Here is a 20,498-nt window from a genome sequence, read left to right as displayed (position 1 = left end):
ATTCTGGTGCCCATCTCTGCATAAGCCAGTCTACACCGGTTCAGGGATCCCCCAGCCCTGCTCTGGCGCGAAATTGGACAAAGGAAAGGGGGGTGACCACTCCCCTGACCAGTACATCCCAGGGGAGGTGCCCAGAGCTACTCCAGTGTGTCCCAGACCTCTGCCTTCTTAGATTCAGAGGTATTGGGTGCGTCAGAGCCATCCCCTAAAAAGTGCTTACCTCTTTAGATGACTAATCCCCCTTTCAGGGCTATTTAGGGTCTCTCTCTTGGGTGGTTCTTCAGATTTGAATTACAAGACTCCAGCAGGAAAACTCTACATCCTTTATTTCACCTTCTTACCAAAGAAACTGCATCTGGACCATCCAGGAACTCTACAAACTGCAACAAAGAAGCAATGGCAACTTCTAAATCATTGTATCGTCAGCTCCTGCCAGCAACAAGTATTTCCAAGTTGTGCATCCTCTGAGAACTGTGAAAGAAAACACCAAAGGTAAGTAAAGTACCCCACTGCAGAGCCCAGGAATGTAGGAGTAAAGTACTGCAAGTTTCCTCACGACACACTACAAGTCGTGATTAGAGTTATTGCAAGTCCCAAGCAAGACTGCAAGCAACAAACTGTGGATTCCTGGACCTGAAGACCTGTGAAGAGAGGAGACCAAGTCCAGAAGTCGCAGAAGATGTAGATGGTGCAAAAAAGGATTCTCCGGTTGGCAGAAGTCTGCAGAAGAGCACCAAAGAAGATGGCTGAGGGTTACTACGTGATGCAGGATATGTCGCACATCGTGAAGTTGGATGCAGGCAGTTTGCGTCCTTGGATTCATTCAACAAACCTTGGTTTCAGCAAGGTCGCGGTTTGCGTTAAAATGGTGCTGCCTGGACCCAGGAGGGACCTAGGGGCCTCAACTCAGACTGAGGAGGCAGGATGGGGTCCCAACACTGGAGAGAGCCCACAGATGACCAGGCAGCACCCATGGCAGTCCCAGGAAATGGGGACAAAGAAAATGCAAAATATGGTTGGTGCAGCACAACAAAAGAAGGTCCCACACTGCTGGAGAACAGCTCAGAGAGTGGAGCATTGCAGGATGGAGTGCTGGGGAATTGGGCCACGCTGTGCACAAAGGATTCTTGCAAATAGTGCACAGAGGCCTCAGAAGCTACAGATGACATGGGGCACAGGGGTACTGTCGCCTACCGGGAAGGCAAGCTCTTACCTCCCCCAAATTTGGACTACTGGACCTTAGGACAGGCTGGGTCGAAGGGGTCCACCACCTGTGTTCCAGGGAGCACGCTCGTTGTCAGGAGAGGAGTCCCAAGGTACCGGTCATTGTCATGTAAGGTGCCTGCTGGAGCAGGGAAGTGACTCCGTCACTCCTCGGGAGATTTCTTCGGTCCTTCTGGTGCAGAGTGAAGACAGGGAGTCCTCAGAGCGTGCACACCATGGAAACTGTTGCAGTTGCTGGCTGGAGCTGAAGTTGCAAAGTCGCAGTAGCCTTCTTGGATACTTTGCTGAAGTAACAGCGGTTCCTGGAGTAGTTTGCGGTTGATCCGCCGGTCAGAGGATGAAGAAGGAGTTGCAGAGGATTCCTGGTGGAAACTTGCAAGCCAAATCTGAAGAGGAAACCACAGGAGAGACCCGAAATAGCCCAGAGAAGGGGATTGGCTCCCTAACCAGGTATGCACCTATCAGGAGGGGTCTCTGATGTCACCTGCTGACACTGGCCATTCAGAGGTCTACAGAGTATCCCCACACCTTGGAATACAAGATGGCTAACGCCTGGGACACACTGGAGGAGCTCTGGGCACCACCCCTGTGGTGGTGATGGCCAGGGGAGTGGTCACTGCTCAGACCCCATTAGGGCAGAACCCATTCTGTAAGGCTGCAGCAGCTGTAGCTGCAATGCAAGCCTCAGGGAGCTGGTTTGGCACTACTGGGTGTCCATGGTGGAGCCCCCAGGATGCATGGGATTGGCCCCCCAATACCAGATTTGTCATGGGGGGACAATTCCATGTTCTTAGACATGTTACATGGACATATCAGGAGTTACCATTGTGAAGCTACATATAGGTATTGACCTATATGTAGTGCACAAGTGTAATGGTGTCCCGGCACTCACAAAGTCCAGGGAAATGGCCCTGAACTATGTGGGAGCACCTTTGCTAGCGCAAGGGTGCCCTCACACTTAGTAACTTTGCACCTCTACATATACTTAAATTCAGTGAAATTGGCTGTGAAATAGTGTGTGCACTATTTCACACAGGCTGCAGTGGCAGTCCCGTGAAAGGGTTTGTCTGAGCTCCGTATGGGTGGCAAAAGAAATGCTGCAGCCTATAAGGATCTCCTGGAACCCTAATGACCTGCGTACCTAGGTACCATATACGAGGGACTTGTAAGGGGGCGTCCAGTGTGCCAATTGGAATAGGAATATTTATTCACAAAACTATAGTGACTAATTTGGAAGCAGAGAGAGCATAAGCACTGAAGTTCTAGTTAGCAGAACTTCAGTGACACAGTTAAGCACTACTGACAACACATACATAGGCCACAAACTATGAGCACTGGGGTCCTGGCTAGCAGGATCCCAGTGAGACAGGCAAAACACACTGACAAATAGGGTTACAAACTATGAGCACTGGGGTCCTGGCTGGCAGGATCCCAGTGAGACAGTACAGACATACTGACAAACACTCACAAACAGGCCAAAAATGGGGGTTACCATGATAGAAAGAGGCTACTTTCTCACATGCTCCATGTAGCTTGGCCCCCAGCACCCTATCCTGCAACGCACAGCTTCCTGAGTGGTTCTCCGGCAGTTTGGGATCCCTTTGTGTAGTGCTCTGTGGTCCTCATTTTGCACCTTCTTTGTCTCCGTGCTGTGAGACTCCTGTGCTTGCTGCCTGGCCTTCTGAGAGCTCTCTGAGTTTCTGAGACCCCCTTCCAACTCTCCCTCCTGGTAGAGTCCACCAGGTCCCTCCTGGTCCCTGGCAGTGCCATTTTCCTCTAACCACGTGCTTTGTGTGTGCCATGGCTTGTTGGCGAAATCCAGCAATGCAAACCAGACTGCTTTCATCCATCCGGCGTGGGACATCTTCTGCACCAACCAGGAACCCGCATCTGTCTCCTTGGGTGCAATTCTGACTGTTGTTCCTCACTAGTGGTTCTTCTTTTGCACCTTCATCAGGGTTATCAGGGGCTCCTGTTCTCCCTGGACTCTTCAGTGCTTCTTGGACTTGGTCCCCTTCTTCCACATGTCTTCAGGTCTAGGAATCCATCGTTGGTGTCTTGCAGTCTCTTCTGGTTCTTGTATAATATTATTTTTCGTGTTCTTGTGTGTTCTAGGATAGATACTGTGATTTACTCCTGCTTTCCTGGTCTCTTGGGTGGGTTCTATTACTTACCTTTGGTGTTTTCTAATACTCCCAGCGCCCCTCTATACACTACACTTGCCTAGGTGAGAAACTGACTTTCGCATTCGGCTTTCTTAGTATAAGGTTTGTGTTCCACCTAGGCCCATTTCTAACTATTGTGCTTTTCACTATTTGCACTGTTTTCTAACTGTTTTTACAGCTAATTCTGCATTCTAGTGTATATATTCTGTGTATATTACTTACCTCCTAAGGGAGTTTAGTCTCTAAGGTATTTTTGGCTTTTGTATCACTAAAATAAAGTACCTTTATTTTTGTAACACTGAGCATTTTCTTTCATGTGTGTGAGTACTGTGTGACTACAGTGGTATTGCATCAGCTTTCCATGTCTCCTAGTGAGGCCTTGGCTGCTCATCCACTCTACTCCTAGAGAGCCTGACTTATAGACACTGTCTATATTTCCCTAAGAAGAGATAACTGGACCTGGTATAGGGTGTAAGTACCTTAGGTACCAACTACAAACCAGGCCAGCCTCCTACATTGGTGGCAGCGGTGGGATAAGTAGTTGCAATTGCTTTATAACTCTGTCACCAGTGCTTTCCTCAGGAAAGAATACTCTGTACCTAGAGCTATACACAGATACCTAGTTACGGAGGTCTAGGGCCAGATGTATCAAGCAATTTTGCATTTGCAAACAGTGAGAATTGCTAAATTCAGCCGTTTGTGAAAGCAAAGATGCCTTTCAAGATGTATGAAAGGCATTCACTGTGCAATTTTGAGGAATCGCAAAAATAGCGAGTGCTTAAAATTGAGACCCCATTTAGAGAATGCAACTTGCGATTCTCTAAATAGGAAATCGCAAATAGGGAATTCTTATTTGTGATTTCCAAAGAACATGTATCAAGCATTTCCTAAATGTGAAATGGGCATTTAGGAAATGCAATTACCACCAAATCCAATTTGGTGGTAAGCATGTGAAATTTAAAAAAATGCATTAGAAATGCATTTTTAAAAATGACATGTAGCGCACACATGCCCTTAGGGCATGTGCATGCTTCACATGTCCTCAAATATTTTCTGGGGTGCATCAGAGAGGGCCTTAGGCCCCCAGCACCCTGCGGTTTGCATTACCTTATTTACGAATTCCTAACTGGAATTCACAAATTGGGAAATGCAAAACCTATGGGCCTACAGGCTCATAGGGATGAATGGAGTCCCATTCCCTAATTGCGATTTGGTAATAGCGATTTCGAATTTTAAGAAATCGCTATTACCGACTCGCAAATTTCATACATCCCATTTTGCATTTCTTAAATAGCGATTTCTCAAAATTCGCTATTTAAGAAATGGAAACCGGGAGCTTGATACATCTGGCCCTTAGTCTCTTACTTTCCTGTCTAAGAGAGTAGAAGTTAGGTAGGGTAGGTTCTTCCTTACACTACACTATCACTTATACTACATCATGTCTACTTTGAGGTCATGGGTACTCCTTATGAACGTATGAACGTATGAGAATTTTCTGTTGACCCTTCTCCTCCAAGATGATCAGGAGCATGCTGATAACCAATAGGAGTGGCAGGGAGATTCCAACCCCTTAGAATCAGAGAATCATGCTTCAGATTCAGGGAAGGGCTCTTCCAAAGATCTTCCCCCTAGCAAACCTTCTAGTGTAGCTGGTAGTGGGAGGGTAGTCACTCAGCGAGGGCTCCCGTCACACCTAGAGGTCAGGTAACTAGAGGTAGCAAATTTAGGGAAAGATCTACCTCTGCCCATTCCCATATCACCTCAATTTCTGAGGGATCCCATTGTTCAACTCCAGGTGATGACTCCATAGATAGGGAGCTCAGGAAACTGAGATTGGAAGAGGGCAGGCTGAGGCTGCAGCAGCAACAGCTAGCCCTAGAAAGGGAGGCCTTGGCTGTGGAAAGGGAAAGGTAGGGGTTGGGGTTAGTTCCCCATGGTGGGAACAGCAGTTTCAGGAGTTATGGAGTTAGGGAGGATACCAGTGGTGGGGGCTGATATCTACAAGTGGTTTGCTGCACTTGCGAGGGTCTGCAAAGTTCAGAGGGTCCCTCAAAGGCAGTGGGCTGCTACTCTGTGGTTGTGGGCCTCTATGGTATTTTTGGCATTTGTGTCACCAAAATAAAGTACCTTTATTTTTGTAATACTGATGTGGTCATTATGACAATGGCAGTGACTGTTAAAGTGGCGGTAATACCCCCAACAGGCTGGCGGTAATTACTGCCAAATTATGACCATGGCGGTGATAACTCCCAAAGACAGCCCATGAACCACACCAACCGCCAGGGTGTTAACACCACTGACCACGGCGGCAGCCATCAACAGCCAGGAGGAAGACAAGGTACCACCCAGCATATTATGACATAGCAAACCGCCATGATTTCCAGGGCGGTACCAGCGCCATCAAAAGCCTGGCAGAAACAGAACACAGAAGACAAAAGACTCACCATCAGAGACACAGAGAAGATCAACGCTGCAATGGAACCGGAACTTCAAGTCTTCCCGATGCTCCTCTACACCATGCTCCACCTGGAACACCAACGTTGACAAAAACGACGACGGTAAGTACAGACCCTAGCACACAAGGGAGGGAGGGAGGAAAAGGAGAGTGACACACACACGCACAACACACACCATTCACACACACACCATACACACAACCAGGTGAAGAGAAAAAAAATCTCACGTACCCACGTCATAATAATGCAGGGACAACATTTAGCTATAAATGATATTGTAATTTGATGCCAACAGCCACCATATTGTCCCTGTGATAAGAGAAATTTGAGTAAATGTTCAGAAAGGGCCAATGGCCAGTCCAAAGTACCAAAGGCCCACATGTCCACAGGGCACAGTCTCAGCCCCAGCATGTTCCCTGCCGATACCCGCACTACACTGTGCAGGGGCATCATGTTGTAAATGGCCAGGCACATCAGGGGGAAGGTGGGCTGTTGGCACCTCAGCTGAAGTGGGGAACTTGCCCACTGGTTCTGGAGTAGGCTCCTTGTACAACAGTCCTTGGAAGGTGGGCTACATGCCCTCTGCTGGAGGTGAGGGCTCCTGTGGCGCAGCTGGAGGTGAGGGCTGCTGTGCCCCTGCTGGCAGTGAGGGCTCCTTGCCCTGTGCTGTTGGAGGGGAAACCCTGCCAGCCTCTGCTGGAAGTGAGGGCTCCTTGCCCACTGCTGTTGGAGGGGAAACCCTGCCAGCCTCTACTGGAGGTGAGTGCTCCTTGCCACTACTGTTGGAGGGTGCCCCTTGTCTCTCTTAGTTGGTGGAGTGGGAAACATACCTTTCTTGGGTGGTGGAGTGGGATCCTTCCCTTTCTTGGGTGGTGGAGTGGGATCCTTCCCTCTCTTGGGTGGTGGAGTGGGATCCTTCCCTTTCTTGCATCCACGACTAGGAGGTGCCTCCACTGTCCCCTTGGACTGTTTGGCTGATGTGCTGGGCCGGGTTGTGACTCTGCTCTTACTGGCAGGACAGGGGGTTGAGGGGGAGGGAAGAGGTCAAGTTGGGCAAGGAAAAGCTTCTTAGGGAAGGTGAGGCGGGATGAGGGAGGAGGGATGGGAGTGGAGGTTGAGGGAGTGGTTGTTGGCGGGGTATGTCTGCTGGACTTGGGTGCAGGTGCATGGGCAGTGTGCTGATGTGAGGTGGATGGCTGTTAGGAGTCTGAGTGTGTGCGTTTGAGACTCTTGGGGGGGCAGACAGGGTGGGAGAGGACACAGGAGACGTGTGGATGGATGTTATGGAAGTGTCTGCAAGTGAGGTGTGTGCTGCTTGGTGTGGTGATGGTGGTGGTGGCTGTTGATGCAGTGCATGCAGGTGTGAGTGCGGATGTGACTGTGAGTGAGGAGGAGGAGGGGGAGACAGTGGAGGCAGTGAATGTTGTGTGTGCAACTGTCTGTTGTTTGTGTGAGTGCTTGTGGCCTGAAGTGTGCTGCCTGTGTTTGTCTGTGCCACTGTTGTGTGATGTTTTGTGTGCATGCTTGTCTGTATGTGTGCATGGGATAGGTTGGGGTTGAGGAGAATGGCACTGGGATGTGGTATTTGGAGGGAGGGCAGTAGGATGAACTAGGAGACATACAAAGCTCCTACTACACCATTTATATCATGTAGGTACTATATCATAAGAAAGACAATACTCAGAGTTACTAAAAATAAAGGTACTTTATTTTAGTGACAATGTGCCAAAAATATCTCAGAGGATATACTCCCTTAGGAGGTAAGTAAAATACACAAAATGTACACACAAACCAAAATCAGGTAAGTAACACAGTCAGCAAGTAGTGCAAACACTATAGAATATAATAGGATGCAATATGCCTAGGGGCAACACAAACCATATACTAAGAAAGTGGAATGCGAACCACGAACGGACCCCTAGACTAGTGTAGTGTGCAGAGGGTCGCTGGGAGTGTCAGAAAACACTAAGGGTTTCCAAGATATCCCACCCCAAGACCCTGGAAAGTAGGAGTAAAGTACTACTATTTTCCCAGAAACACACTAAAATCGTGATAAAGGATTTTGCAAAGACCACAACAGACTGCAAAGCACTGAAGATGGATTCCTGGACCTGAGGACCTGCAAAGGAAGGGGACCAAGTCCAAGAGTTGTGAAAGTGTCCAGGGGGAGCAGGAGCCCACTAAACCCCGGATGAAGGTGCAAAATGGCTGCCTCCGGATGGAAGAAGCTGAAGATTCAAAAGATGCTAGGAACTTCTCCTTCATGCAGAAGATGTCCCACGGATGCAAAGTTGTTTGCTTGGCAAAATACCGCCAACAAGCCTTGCTAACTGCAAGGGTCGCGGTTGAAGAAAAAGGGTGCTGCCTGGGCCCAGGAAGGACCAGGATGTCGCCACTTGGAGAGAGGAGACAGAGGGGGTGCTCAGCAATGTAGAGAGCCCATGCACAAGAAGGTAGCACCCACAGAAGTCCTTGAACACGGGTTCAAGAAGTCTGAACACAGTGGTCATCTCAACACTGCAAAAGAGGGACCCACAGCACCGGAGATTAACTCAGAGAGCTCTGCATCACAGGACCGAGTGCTGGGGACCTAGGCTTGGCTGTGCATGCAGGATTTTGTGGAAATGTGCACAGAAGCCCTTGTAGCTGCAGTTCATGCAGTACACAGGATTACTGTCTGGGGAGGGGAGGCAAGGACTTACCTCCTCCAAATTTGGACAGTTGGACCACTGGACAGTCTGGGTCACTTGGGTCCACCACCTGTGTTCCAGGGGCCACACTCGTCAGGATGAGAGGGGTCCCAGAGTACCGGAGACACTTAAGTTTGGTGCCTGCTGAAGTAGGGGGAAGATTCTGTTGACCCATGGGAGATTTCTTTGTGGCTTCCAGTGCAGGATGAAGGCAGGCACCACCAGGAAACAGTCGAGAAAGCCGGCAGGATTAGGCGCTACAATGTCGCTGGTAGTCTTCTTGCTACTTTGTTGCAGTTTTGCAGCTGTCCTGGAGCAGTCAGCGGCCGATCCTTGGCAGAAGTCGAAGAGCGAGGTGCAGAGGAGCTCTGGTGAATTCTTGCAAGTCGTTATCTGAGGAAAAGCCCACTGGAGAGACCCTAAATAGCCCTCAGAGGAGGATTGGCCACATAGGGGGTCATTCTGACCCTGGCGGTAATTACCGCCATGGCGGAGGTTGGCGGTAGCGCCGCCAACAGGCTGGCGGTGCACCGCTGGGCATTCTGACCGCGGCGGTTCAGCCGCGGCCAGAAACGGAAAGTCGGCGGTGTACCGCCGACTTTCCGCTGCCCTTGAGAATCCTCCATGGCGGCGGAGCGCGCTCCGCCGCCATGGGGATTCTGACACCCCCTACCGCCATCCTGTTCCTGGCGGGTCTCCCGCCAGGAACAGGATGGCGGTAGGGGGTGCCGCGGGGCCCCTGGGGGCCCCTGCAGTGCCCATGCCAAAGGCATGGGCACTGCAGGGGCCCCCGTAAGAGGGCCCCACAAAGTATTTCAGTGTCTGCTATGCAGACACTGAAATACGCGACGGGTGCCACTGCACCCGTCGCACCTTCCCACTCCGCCGGCTCAATTCTGAGCCGGCGTCCTCGTGGGAAGGCTGTTTCCCACTGGGCTGGCGGGCGGCCTTTAGGCGGTCGCCCGCCAGCCCAGTGGGAAACCCAGAATGACCTCTGCGGTCTTTCGACCGATATCTGAATCACCCCCATAGTGAGGTAAGCACCTATCAGGAGGGGTCTCTGACATCACCTGCTGGCACTGGCCACTCAGAGGCCTCCAGAGTGCCCTCACACCTCTGGATCCAAGATAGCAGAGGTCTAGGACACACTGGAGGAGCTCTGGGCACCACCTCTGGGGTGGTGATGGACAGGGGAGTGGTCACTCCCATTTCCTTTGTCCAGTTTCACGACAGAGCAGAGACTGGGGGTTCTCTAAACTGGTGTAGACTGGCTTATGCAAGGAGGGCACCATCTGAGTCCTTCAAAGCGTTTCCAGAGGCTGGGAGAGGCTACCCCTCCCCAGCCTTCAACACCTATTTCCAAAGGGAGAGGGTGTAACACCCTCTCTCAGAGGAAATTCTTTGTTCTGCCTTCATGGGACTGGGCTGCCCAGACCCCAGGAGGGCAGAACCCTGTATGTGTGGTGGCAGCAGAGGTAGCTGCAGAGAAAACCTCAGAGAGCTGGTTTGGCAGTTCCCCGGGGTCCATGCTGGAGCCCCAGGGATGCATGGAATTGGCACCCCAATACCAGATTTGGCATGGGGGGACAATTCCATGATCTTAGACATGTTACATGGCCATATTCAGAGTTACCATTGTGAAGCTACATATAGGTATTGACCTATATGTAGTACACGCATGTAATGGTGTCCCCGCACTCACAAAGTCCGGGGAAATGGCCCTGAACTATGTGGGGGCACCTTTGCTAGTGCAAGGGTGCCCTCACACTTAGTAACTTTGCACCTAACCTTCAGTAAGTGAAGGTTAGACATATAGGTGACTTATAAGTTACTTAAGTGCAGTGAAAATGGCTGTGAAATAACGTGTGCGTTATTTCACTCAGGCTGCAGTGGCAGTCCTGTGTAAAGGTTTGTCTGAGCTTCCTATGGGTGTCAAATGAAATGCTGCAGCCCATAGGGGTCTCCTGGGGCCCCAATAACCTGGGTACCTAGGTACCATATATTAGGAAATTATAAAGGTGTTCCAGTTGCCAATTGGAATTGGTAAAAGTGGTCACTAGCCTATAGTGACAAATTTAAAGGCAGATAGAGCATAAGCACTGAGTTTCTGGTTAGCAGAGCCTCAGTGACACAGTTAGTCACTACACAGGTATACACATCCTGGCCACAAACTATGAGCATTGGGGTCCTGGCTAGCAGGATCCCACTGAGACAGGCAAAAACAAACTTACATACATGCAAAAATGGGGGTAACATGCCAGGCAAGATGGTACTTTCCTATTTTGAGGATGAGGATCTCCGTCTTATCCGAGTTCAGTTTGAGGCGGCTCGTCTCCATCCAGTTGGAGATTTCATGCAGTCCGTTGTGGAGGTTGATCTTAGCTGTGGCGGTGTCCTTGGTGAGAGAGAGGATCAGTTGGGTGTCGTCCACGTAGGAAACGATGTTGAGGCTGTGAGAGCGGACGATGTTGGCAAGCGGCGCCATGTAAATGTTAAAAAGGGCTGGGCTGAGAGAGGATCCTTGTGGAATTCTGCAGATGGTCTTTGTGGATTTCGACAGGAACGGAGGGAGGCGGACTCTCTGAGTTCTACCGGAGAGGAAAGATGTGATCCAATCCAGGGCCTTGTGGCAGATCCCGGCGTCGTGGAGGCGTGCACAGAGGGTGTGGTGACAGACGGTGTCGAAGGCTGCCGAGAGGTCAAGGAGGATGAGGGCCGCGGTTTCTCCTTTGTCGAGCATGATCCTGTTGTCATTGGTTGCAGCGATGAGAGTGGTCTCGGTGCTGTGGTTATTGCGGAAGCCGATTGGGAGATGTCTAGCCTGCCGGTGTCCTCCAGGTAGCGGGTCAGTTGGCTGTTGACTATTTTCTCGATGACCTTCGCAGGGAAGGGAAGGAGGGAGATGGGCTGGTAGTTCTTGAGGTCTTCGGGGTCTGCCTTGGGTTTTTTGAGCAGGGTGTTGACTTCGGCATGTTTCCAGCTCTCCGGGAAGGTGGCGGTCTTGAAGGAGCTGTTGATGATGGCACAGAGTTGGGGGGTGATGATTTGGCTGGCTTTGTTGAAGACATAGTGAGGGCAGGGGTCGGCGGGTGATCCTGAGTGGATGGTGCTCATGGTCTTGGTGGTGTCCTCGTCGTTGGTGTGGGTCCAGGTGCTCAGGTGGTTGGTGTGGCTGGGTGCGGTGGGGTTGGAGGTGGACGCAGTGGTCGTGCGGATCGGGGAGGTGAAGCTGCCGTGGATGTCCGTGATCTTGCGGTAAAAAAAGGCACTGAGGGAGTCGCAGAGGTCTTGCGAGGGGGTGTCCATGGATCAGGACTTGGGGTTGGCGAGTTCTTTGATCATGCTGAAGAGCTCTTTGCTGTCATGTGCGTTGTTTTTGATTCGGTCTTTGTAGAATCATCTTTTGAGAATCCGGATGAGCTGGTGATACTTGCGGATGGCTATCTTGAGGGCAGCGCGGTTGCTTTCTGTTTGTTCGTGGCGCCATACCTTCTCGATTTTCTGGCACTTCCTCTTGGAGGCCTGAAGTTCGGCGGTGAACCAGAGTGCTTTTGTGCTGGTGCGGTTGTTGGGTGGTTTCCTAAGTGAGGGGAGGGTGTTGGCGCATCAATGCTCAATGTACACTGAGGTGGTGGTTCCATTGTTCAAATTGAGACAGCTTACTCACTGTTGTGTCCTTTAGATACCTACCACTGCAGATGAATAGGAGGAGGAGACAAGCCCCCATGTACAGATCCCTTGTGGGCTTAGCTACACTGGAGGACAGGCACATAATACTCACCTATAGGCTGGACAGGGCCACAATCACAGAGCTGTGTGCCCAATTAGAGCCTGACCTGATATCAGCTATCCGTCATCCCACTGGGATCCCCCCTCTTTTGCAGGTTCTATCAGGGCTCCATTTCCTGGCAACTGGTTCTTTCCAAGTGACAGTGGGCTTGGCAGCAGGAATGTCACAGCCAATGTTCTCAATCGTGCTGGCAAGGGTTTTGTCTGCCTTGGTCAAACACATGTGCAGCTACATTGCTTTCCCCCAGGTGGAAGATTTGGCCACTGTGAAGGCAGGATTCTATGCAATGGGACATATACCCAATATTATTGGGGCATATACACATATTGTGTTTGTCCCCCCGCCAGAATGAACAGGTGTTCAGGAATCGAAAGAGTTTCAACTCACTTAATGTGCAAATGGTGTGCCTGGTGGACCAGTACATCTCCCACGTCACTGCCAAGTATCTTGGGTCAGTGCATGATACCTTCGTATAGCAGCACCCCAAATGTCATGGCACAACTACAGAGGCACAGGGTGTGGCTTATTGGTGAGCCTGACTCCCCACCCAATGTAAGTCAATGTATGCCTTCTGGTGTTAACCCCATACCATTATGTAAGGCTAATGTTTGTCCCTCAATACTTACAGGTGACTCTGGCTACCCAAACCTATCGCTGTGAGGGATGCCAGGACAGGGGCTGAGACATTGTTATAATGATGCACATGGACAAACCAGGAGAATTATTGAAAGGACCTTCGGCATCCTGAGGGCCAGGTTCAGATGCCTCCATCTGACTGGTGAATACCTGTGCTACTCACCCGAGAAGGTCTGCCAGATAGTAGTGGCATGCTGCATGTTGCACAACCTGGCCCACAGACGACATGTACCCTATCTGCAGGGGGAGGAGAGTGGAAATGCCCATATGGCAGCAGTAGACCCTGAGGACAGTGAGGATGAGGAGACAGAGGATGAGGATGTGAACAATAGAACATCAGTTATGCGTCAATATTTCCAGTGACACACAGGGTAGACAGTGGAACTGACCATTCCTCTGAATATTGATGTTTTCTGTGTGGCTGTAGAAGGGTGGCATTCACTTCCTTTGCATCTCAACTTACTGTCACCTATGGCTTCTCATTTTGCTGATGTTGGTGATATAACAACTGTGTACTGATGTGATGACTACAGACAGCTACAGCTCATTAATTGTATGCTATCACAGTGTTCAGATCATTTGCACAAGATGTGACTGTTTCCATAAATGCACATATTCATCACATAAAACACTATCACTAAAGTTGTGTTCAAGGGTATTTATTATAGTGCAAATAATTGATGGAAAGGTGCAATGGAATGGGGTGATGGTAGAGAAAAAGCCAGAGTATTGTTCCAGTCTGTTTGTCGCACAGGTCCAGTGTCCAAGGGGCCATAGGAAGGGGAGCAAAGGCAGTTCAAAGTGGACAAGGTCAGAAAAGCGAAGATGGTGGAGAATGCCAACAGGTGCTCGCACATCCGCAAAACTATAACAGCCGTATGATCAGAGAATAGTCATAAAGTGAACCATGTAGTAGTGGGTGCCAAGCTAGCCAAAACACCTGCCACCACAGGTGTTAGAGGACCACTCACTAAGAAGTGGGTGGTTGCCTATATAAAACAAAAAGAGTGGCCAGGGCACAAAGTGGACAAGGTGACAGGGTGGCACACAAGAGGGACAATCAGGAGAGTCTAATTTCCTGGCGGTGGTCTTGGTCTTGGCAAGTGTCTTGGAGAGGTGCTGGTGGCCTGTGGGTCCTGTGGCAGAGCTTCCTGCCCACTAGCTGCAGCAGAAGTGGAGGGCTGGTCAGTAGACTGGCTAGTGGTAGGGGCCCGCTGGTGTGCTGTCCATTCCCTCATGATGTTGGCCATATCTTCCAGCACCCCTGCTATGGAGACCATGGTGGTGTTGAGGGCCTGCAAATCCTCCCTGATCTCCTGATGGTGTTCCTCCTGCAGCTACTTGTTCTCCTGCATGTTGGTAAGGATCTGGCCCATCGTGTCCTGGGATTGTTGGTGAGCCCCCAGGACATAAGTGAGTGCCTCCTGGAGAGTCGGTTCCCTGGGCCTGTCCTCCCCCTGGCACACAGCGGTCCTCCCAGTGTCCCTGTTCCCCTGGGCCTCTGTCCCCTGAACGGTGTGCCCACTGCCACTGACCCCAGGTCCCTGGTTGTCTTGGGAGTGAGGTGTGGACTGGGGTCACTGTACAGGTGGGCACACTGCTGATTGATGTGTCCTGGGGACAGAGGTGTGGGACATTGGGTGGGTGCTGTGGTGTTGGATATTGATGGGGAGGCTCTGTGGTGGACTGTGAGTGGGCTGGGGTGGCCGACTGACCAGTGTTCCCTGATGGGCCAGGTTGTTCTTCCAGATCCTGAAGTCCAGAGTTATTGTCATCACTGGGGGCATCTTCTGTTGGGGTACTGGATAGTTGTAGCACCTCCTCACCGCTGACATTGGCTGGGGCACCTGTGGGGATGTAAGTGATGTATTATGCTTCATGTCTGTGACATATTGTACATCCCTAGCTTCCCCTCTATTGTTGCTGTTGACCTGTCACCTTTGTTTGTGTATGGTGATTTATTGTGGAATTGTTAGTTCTCCATGCTGTGCATGCCTCGGTGATGGGTGTACATGCAGGGCTGGGAGGGCTGTCCATGCATTGGTATGGCATGCAAGGCTTGGCACTGGGGTTAGTCAGATGTGTAGGTGCAGCGTGTGGGATGGAGTGGAGTGATGGGAGTGAGGGTGAGGGGATGTGATGGCATGCAGGTATGTGGGGTGATAAGTAGTAAATATTGACTCACCATTGTCCAGTTCTCCTGGCTACTCCTGTGAGTTCCTCAGGATGCAGTATTGCCAAGACTTGCTCCTCACATGCTGTGAGCTGTGGGGAGGAGATGGGTGTCCACCACCAGTCCTCTGGATGGCAAGCTGGTGCCTTGCTGCCACAGAATGTACCTTCCCCCCTAGGTCGTTCCACCGCTTCCTGATGTCGTCCCTTGTTCTTGGATGCTGTCCCACCGCATTCACCCTTTCCACGATTCTCCACCATAGCTCTATCTTCCTGGCAATGGATATTTGCTTGGCCTGTGCTCCAAGCAGTTGTGGCTCCACCATGACCCGTAACTCCTCATCAGTGAAACAGGGTGCCTTATTGGGAACCTGGATGTTGTGTGGTGTGTGTTGTGCAGAGGGTGTTGAGTGATGTGGTGGGGTGTGGGATGTGGGGTTCGTGACGGATGGATGGGTGTTTGTGGTGTGTGTGTATAATTGTCTCAGTGGTCTTCGTGTTAGTCTTGTGGCGATTATTGGTGTTCGTAAAGGGTTGTGGGTAATGTGGGTGTGTGTTTTATAGTGCTGTGGGTGGGTGTGTGTATCAGTGTCAGGTGTGTGATTTTCGTTTAGGCCAATGTTGTGTATTGTCGCGCCGGTGTCTACCGCCAATTGTTAAGCGCCGTTGAATGTCCCCTGTGGTGATTTGTTGGTCATAATGTGGTGGGCATTGTTTTGTTGACATAACTGTATGGGTGTTCGTATCGACACTTTAAAACTAACCTTAGGGCTGGCAGGTTTGTGTATGTGGCAGTATTCTGTCGGTTTGGTGTGTGTGTGTCATGATATGGTGAACAGATATTCGCCACTGTGGTGATATGTTGCCGCCATCACCACGGCGGTAAGCGGGATTTACTGCCATTGTCATGATGTGGGCCTGAGTATTTTCTTTCATGTGTGTGAGTACTGTGTGACTACAGTGGTATTGCATGAGCTTTGCCTGTCTCCTAGTTAGGTCTTGGCTGCTCAGCTACAGCTACCCCTGGAGAGCCTGGCTTCTAGACACTGCCTACATTTCACTAATAAAGGAAAACTGGACTTTGTTTAAGGTGTAAGTACCATAGGTTCCAACTACAAACCAGGCCAGCCTCCTACAACTGTGGGACCAGTCACTAGGGCAATGGGGAAAGGTAAAATCTTGTGTCTTGTCACTTAATACACATTCAGAGTATTCCCTGACATGCTGTTTAACAACTCTGTTCACTCCAGGCCTTCAAAAATCCTCTCTCATTTTCTGCTACGATACCCTAATACTAATGTGACCTTCATGGGCAAGATTGCAAACTTTGTTGCAAAGTCCCACGGGGACAACAAGACCATTTTTCTTTAATACACCATCAGTAATTGTCGATTCTTCAGTGACATGACCACAGGAAACCATACACACTATGCATTCCCTTCAAGCATGATCCACCCTTGATACAAACACTACTACTTCTTACAATACAACATGTGATTAGAATTCACCTCTCTGCTCTTTTTCAGACAAAACACCACCTGTCACTGAATTAACTGTCCTCAAAACAGACACACCTCAACATCATCAGTGTAACAGTTATCCTCCATAATTTCTCTTCAACAACAACCTAGAAAGACACTCAGGTGTTTGACAGTAAATATTTAAGTTTATATTGAAACTCCTGTAAACCATATCTTTAGCCCATGTAGCAGTAAACACCTTAACTGGTAGAGAGCCTATCCTGAACTGGATATATCATCTTCTATTGACTGGGTTAGTAATGCAGTCAAGATATTCTTCATGCTATGGATTTGACTTAAATTGAACAAAGTCTGTAGACAGGGCCTCTCTATTGATGTTGTGGGCATCCATCTGGGCTACTCACTGCCATATTAATTTTCTAATTTGTTCTTTTGTCAGGAATGACTCTGAGTTAGTAGGCTCCCCAAACCTCCGCAAGCCAGAGAAGACAGCAAGTTTTTTAATATTCATATGCATAGTTGGCTTGGTCAGGGATGGCTGTAAGTCGCCTCCAAAATAGAACCAGTCTAAGCCTTGCTTTATCTACGATTAGCTTTCTATTCATGTGGAGGTCAAGCCAGAAAGGTGGTGTACTAGTGAGAAGAGAGACAAAGCCTCTAGTGAACTTAGGCTAGGTTGTGTACATTTAGAGCTTATTTAGGTCTGGTGTTAGTGAAACCATTTGATTCTATTAAACACTTACACGATTAATATTCTGAAAGCAGCTTTTACTACAGTATACAGCATGGGGCAATGGATCAGCAACTTCAGCCACTGGCTAACTTCACTTTGAGTGACTACATTCAGCACTTTCACAAAGGAGCACATCCACACTCAAGGAAGTTTCCTTTAGTGCCAGTTATGTTTTTACTTTATTATTGCTTTACTGTTTCCTTTATTTGTAGAGCTTGATGTTGCTGCAGGATGCTCTCTACCAGATGTCAGCACAGGGCACATTCCTGCATTATTAGCTCCTGTCTCGTGCCAATGCTATTGTAAATGTATTTATTTATCTGACTGATGCCTTTTCACACCATACTGACAGCTCAAACAAACTCTGAATATAAGCTCATGAGGGTGCTTTATCTTTGCAACGCTTTGGGTCTGACATTCCTTGTTTCTTTCTTTCTTTCCTTGCTTCTTCCCTTATTTCTTTCTCTTTCATTCTTTCTTTCTACTTCTTTCTTTATTACTTCTTTCTTTGGTTATTTCTTGCTTTCTTTGCTTTTTGCCTTATTTCTATTTATCTTCTTTCTTTCTTTTCTTTCCTTTTTTTTTCTTTTTTGCTTAATTCTCTCTTTCTTTCTTTCTTTTTTTCTTTCTTTCTTTCTTCACTTTCCCTTCTTTTTTCTTTCTTTCATTTTCTTTCTTGCTTTCTTCTTTCTTTCTGTCCTTCTTTCCTATTGTTTTCTTGCATTTCTGTTCCTTTCTTTCAATACCTTCCTTTTTTCTTTCTTTTCTTTCCTCACCTTTCTTCCTTCTTTCCTTCCTTCCTCTTTGTTTTTCTTTCTTTCATTTTTCTTTCTTTCTTTGCTTCATTCTCTTTCCTCTTTTTTCCTTTTCTTTCTTGCCTTCCTTTTTTTCTTGCCTTCCTCTTTCTTTCTTACCTTCATCTTTTTTCATGCCTTCCTCTTTTTTATTACCTTCATCTTTCTTTCTTGCCTTCATCTTTTTTCACGCCTTCCTTTTTTCTTGCCTTCCTATTTTTCTTTTTTCTTTCTGTCTTGTCCTCACTTTTCTTCCTTCCTTTCCTTCCTCTTTCTTTCTTTCTTTCTTTCTTTTCTTCTTTCTTTCTTTCTTTCTTTCTTTCTTTCTTTCTTTCCTTTTTTCCTCTATCTTTCTCTCTCTTACCTTCTTTCTTTCTTTCTGTCTCTTTTTCTATCTTTCTCTCTCTTGCTCTCTTTCTCACCTTCTTTTCTGAAAGGAAGAGGATGAAAGCCAATGACAGGTTGGCTTTTTCTTTTCAGAGGAGAAAATGTCTCCAACAATGTTGTCAATGTCTGCTTGGAATACCCCACACCACTTCTCCTGATTCAAAGGCGGCGTTCCAGGACTTGGCATGAAAGGGGGAGGTACTGAGATTGTTTCCATAGACAAATGAATTGTCAATACTGAGATAAAATAGTAATTACCTACACATACTCTTGAATATTCCAGGGACTATGCATGAATGGGAGAGCTTTACCAAATGTATTCAAGTTTAATAAATGTAAATGAAAGTTGTTAAAATAGGAAAATATACCCTATGAAACTTTCAGATGCTCCTGTAAGCATGAATTGTCAGGGATGGTTTAAAGAAAATGTCATTAATAGGTGTATGTAGCACCAAATCTAAACAGGCAAAAGGGTGATTGTGCATAGTGTTTATCTGCTGTATTTACACGTATGGCTTATTGAAATCAATAGGTCTTGTCCCATATGTCAGTGAGAGCATGGAATGCATCTGTTTGTATTTCACTGTGGTTGCATTAACCAGTAAAATAACCGTGAGTCAATACTGACAGAAAGACCAGCTGAACAGACAAACTTGAAATCGAAAATAGTCTCCAGAAAGAGCATTGTCTTGCTTACCCAAAGTGGTATTTGGCTATATTCAATATCCAATTTGTCGGTCCGGAAAAACCTGGCAGAAAAACCATCACAGCAATATCAGAATGGACATGGAGTCACTGGTGTCCACTTGTCGCCAGTGGAAAGATGAAGATACAGTCCTTAAGTGGGTTTGTTTAATCTTGCACAACCCTCACTTTCCAAGTCCTACAAAAATCCCTTGGGACATTTTAGAATACAGACCAACCATCCTACTAGATTCAGAACATAACAAGGATTAAATAATCACTTTCAAATTCATGATCTGGGATTGAATTGGTATGTTATTAAAGCTTTTATAGGAGGAAATGTACAACAAAATAGTCTCAAGGGTACCTTAGTGAGCCTTTGCTTCATCTCTGATGCTGAGTAACTAAGTCAGGGTATCATGGAAGACAAGGTACAGCACAAAGAAGATTGTCCTTCTTTCAAACCTCTATCTAGGCAGTGACATCAACACTTTCATACTCTTATGGTATCCCCTTGACATGTGTGCTTAATTCTGTGACCACTCACAGGGTTATAAGATGAGAGTCCGAATAGGAAATTAATGCAAAGTTGGATCCTTACCCACAGCCCTGAAGCTTACAAATCTCCTTTATAGTTTGACCATAGTCCATGGCATCAGGTTCATTCTTCAGCCATTTCTGTATCTCCTGGATGGATTTTCCATCTGCGCTAGCAAAGGTGATCTCGTTGAAATACTCACAGGCTGGGAGAGCGGAATAGATATGGTGGCCACAGGAAAGAACAATCAGGGAGTCTCCTTTAACATCACCTGTTTGGAAAAATGTTCAAAAACATGTAACAAGTGTCTTCCTTATCAGCAAACAAGAATAAAGGGACATGTCCAGTTTGCTCATCATTATCATCTACAATATATGGTACGTGTTGTGGTTTCCTCAGAACACATGAATCTACCATATCCACTCTCATGCTCTGCTTTGGCCCTCGTGACCTTCCCAGATCTTCCTTAGGTTCAAGGCCCTACAGTTTCTTATTTGGGATGAGGCTGCAGTGCCTGGATGGTATGGAAGATGGAAGGGTATGAATCTCATTTGTACCTTTCAGCTTTATTCTTCTTTTTTTGGGTCCCCTGTCATTGGTCCCTTCAGCTCTCTTGTAGATAGAGTTGCCACCTTTGTGAAGGAGAATTACAGGCCGCACTACAGGATCTCAATTATTAACCATTCTTGCAGTGGCTATGCAAGATATTTATCTATAGAGCTGTGGTACTATCATAAAACTTTAGGCT

The 20,498-nt window shown here is 48.1% G+C and overlaps 1 protein-coding gene across 1 annotated transcript in view; it reads right to left on the bottom strand.

Annotated features, from left to right (window-relative positions):
- The window catches only part of LOC138260451 (nicotinamide N-methyltransferase-like), a 125,292-nt gene that overhangs the window by 67,486 nt on the left and 37,308 nt on the right, over window positions 1-20,498 (bottom strand). Inside the window, exon 2 of the mRNA XM_069208964.1 lies at window positions 19,814-20,021. Coding sequence (XP_069065065.1) covers window positions 19,814-20,021 — 208 coding nt within the window. The remainder of the gene's footprint in view (window positions 1-19,813; window positions 20,022-20,498) is intronic.

The sequence above is a fragment of the Pleurodeles waltl genome, chromosome 2_1 (assembly GCF_031143425.1).
Source record: "Pleurodeles waltl isolate 20211129_DDA chromosome 2_1, aPleWal1.hap1.20221129, whole genome shotgun sequence".
NCBI classification, from domain to species: domain Eukaryota; kingdom Metazoa; phylum Chordata; class Amphibia; order Caudata; family Salamandridae; genus Pleurodeles; species Pleurodeles waltl.
Note: the sequence above shows the minus strand (reverse complement) of the source record. Positions and strands in the feature narration are given on the sequence as shown.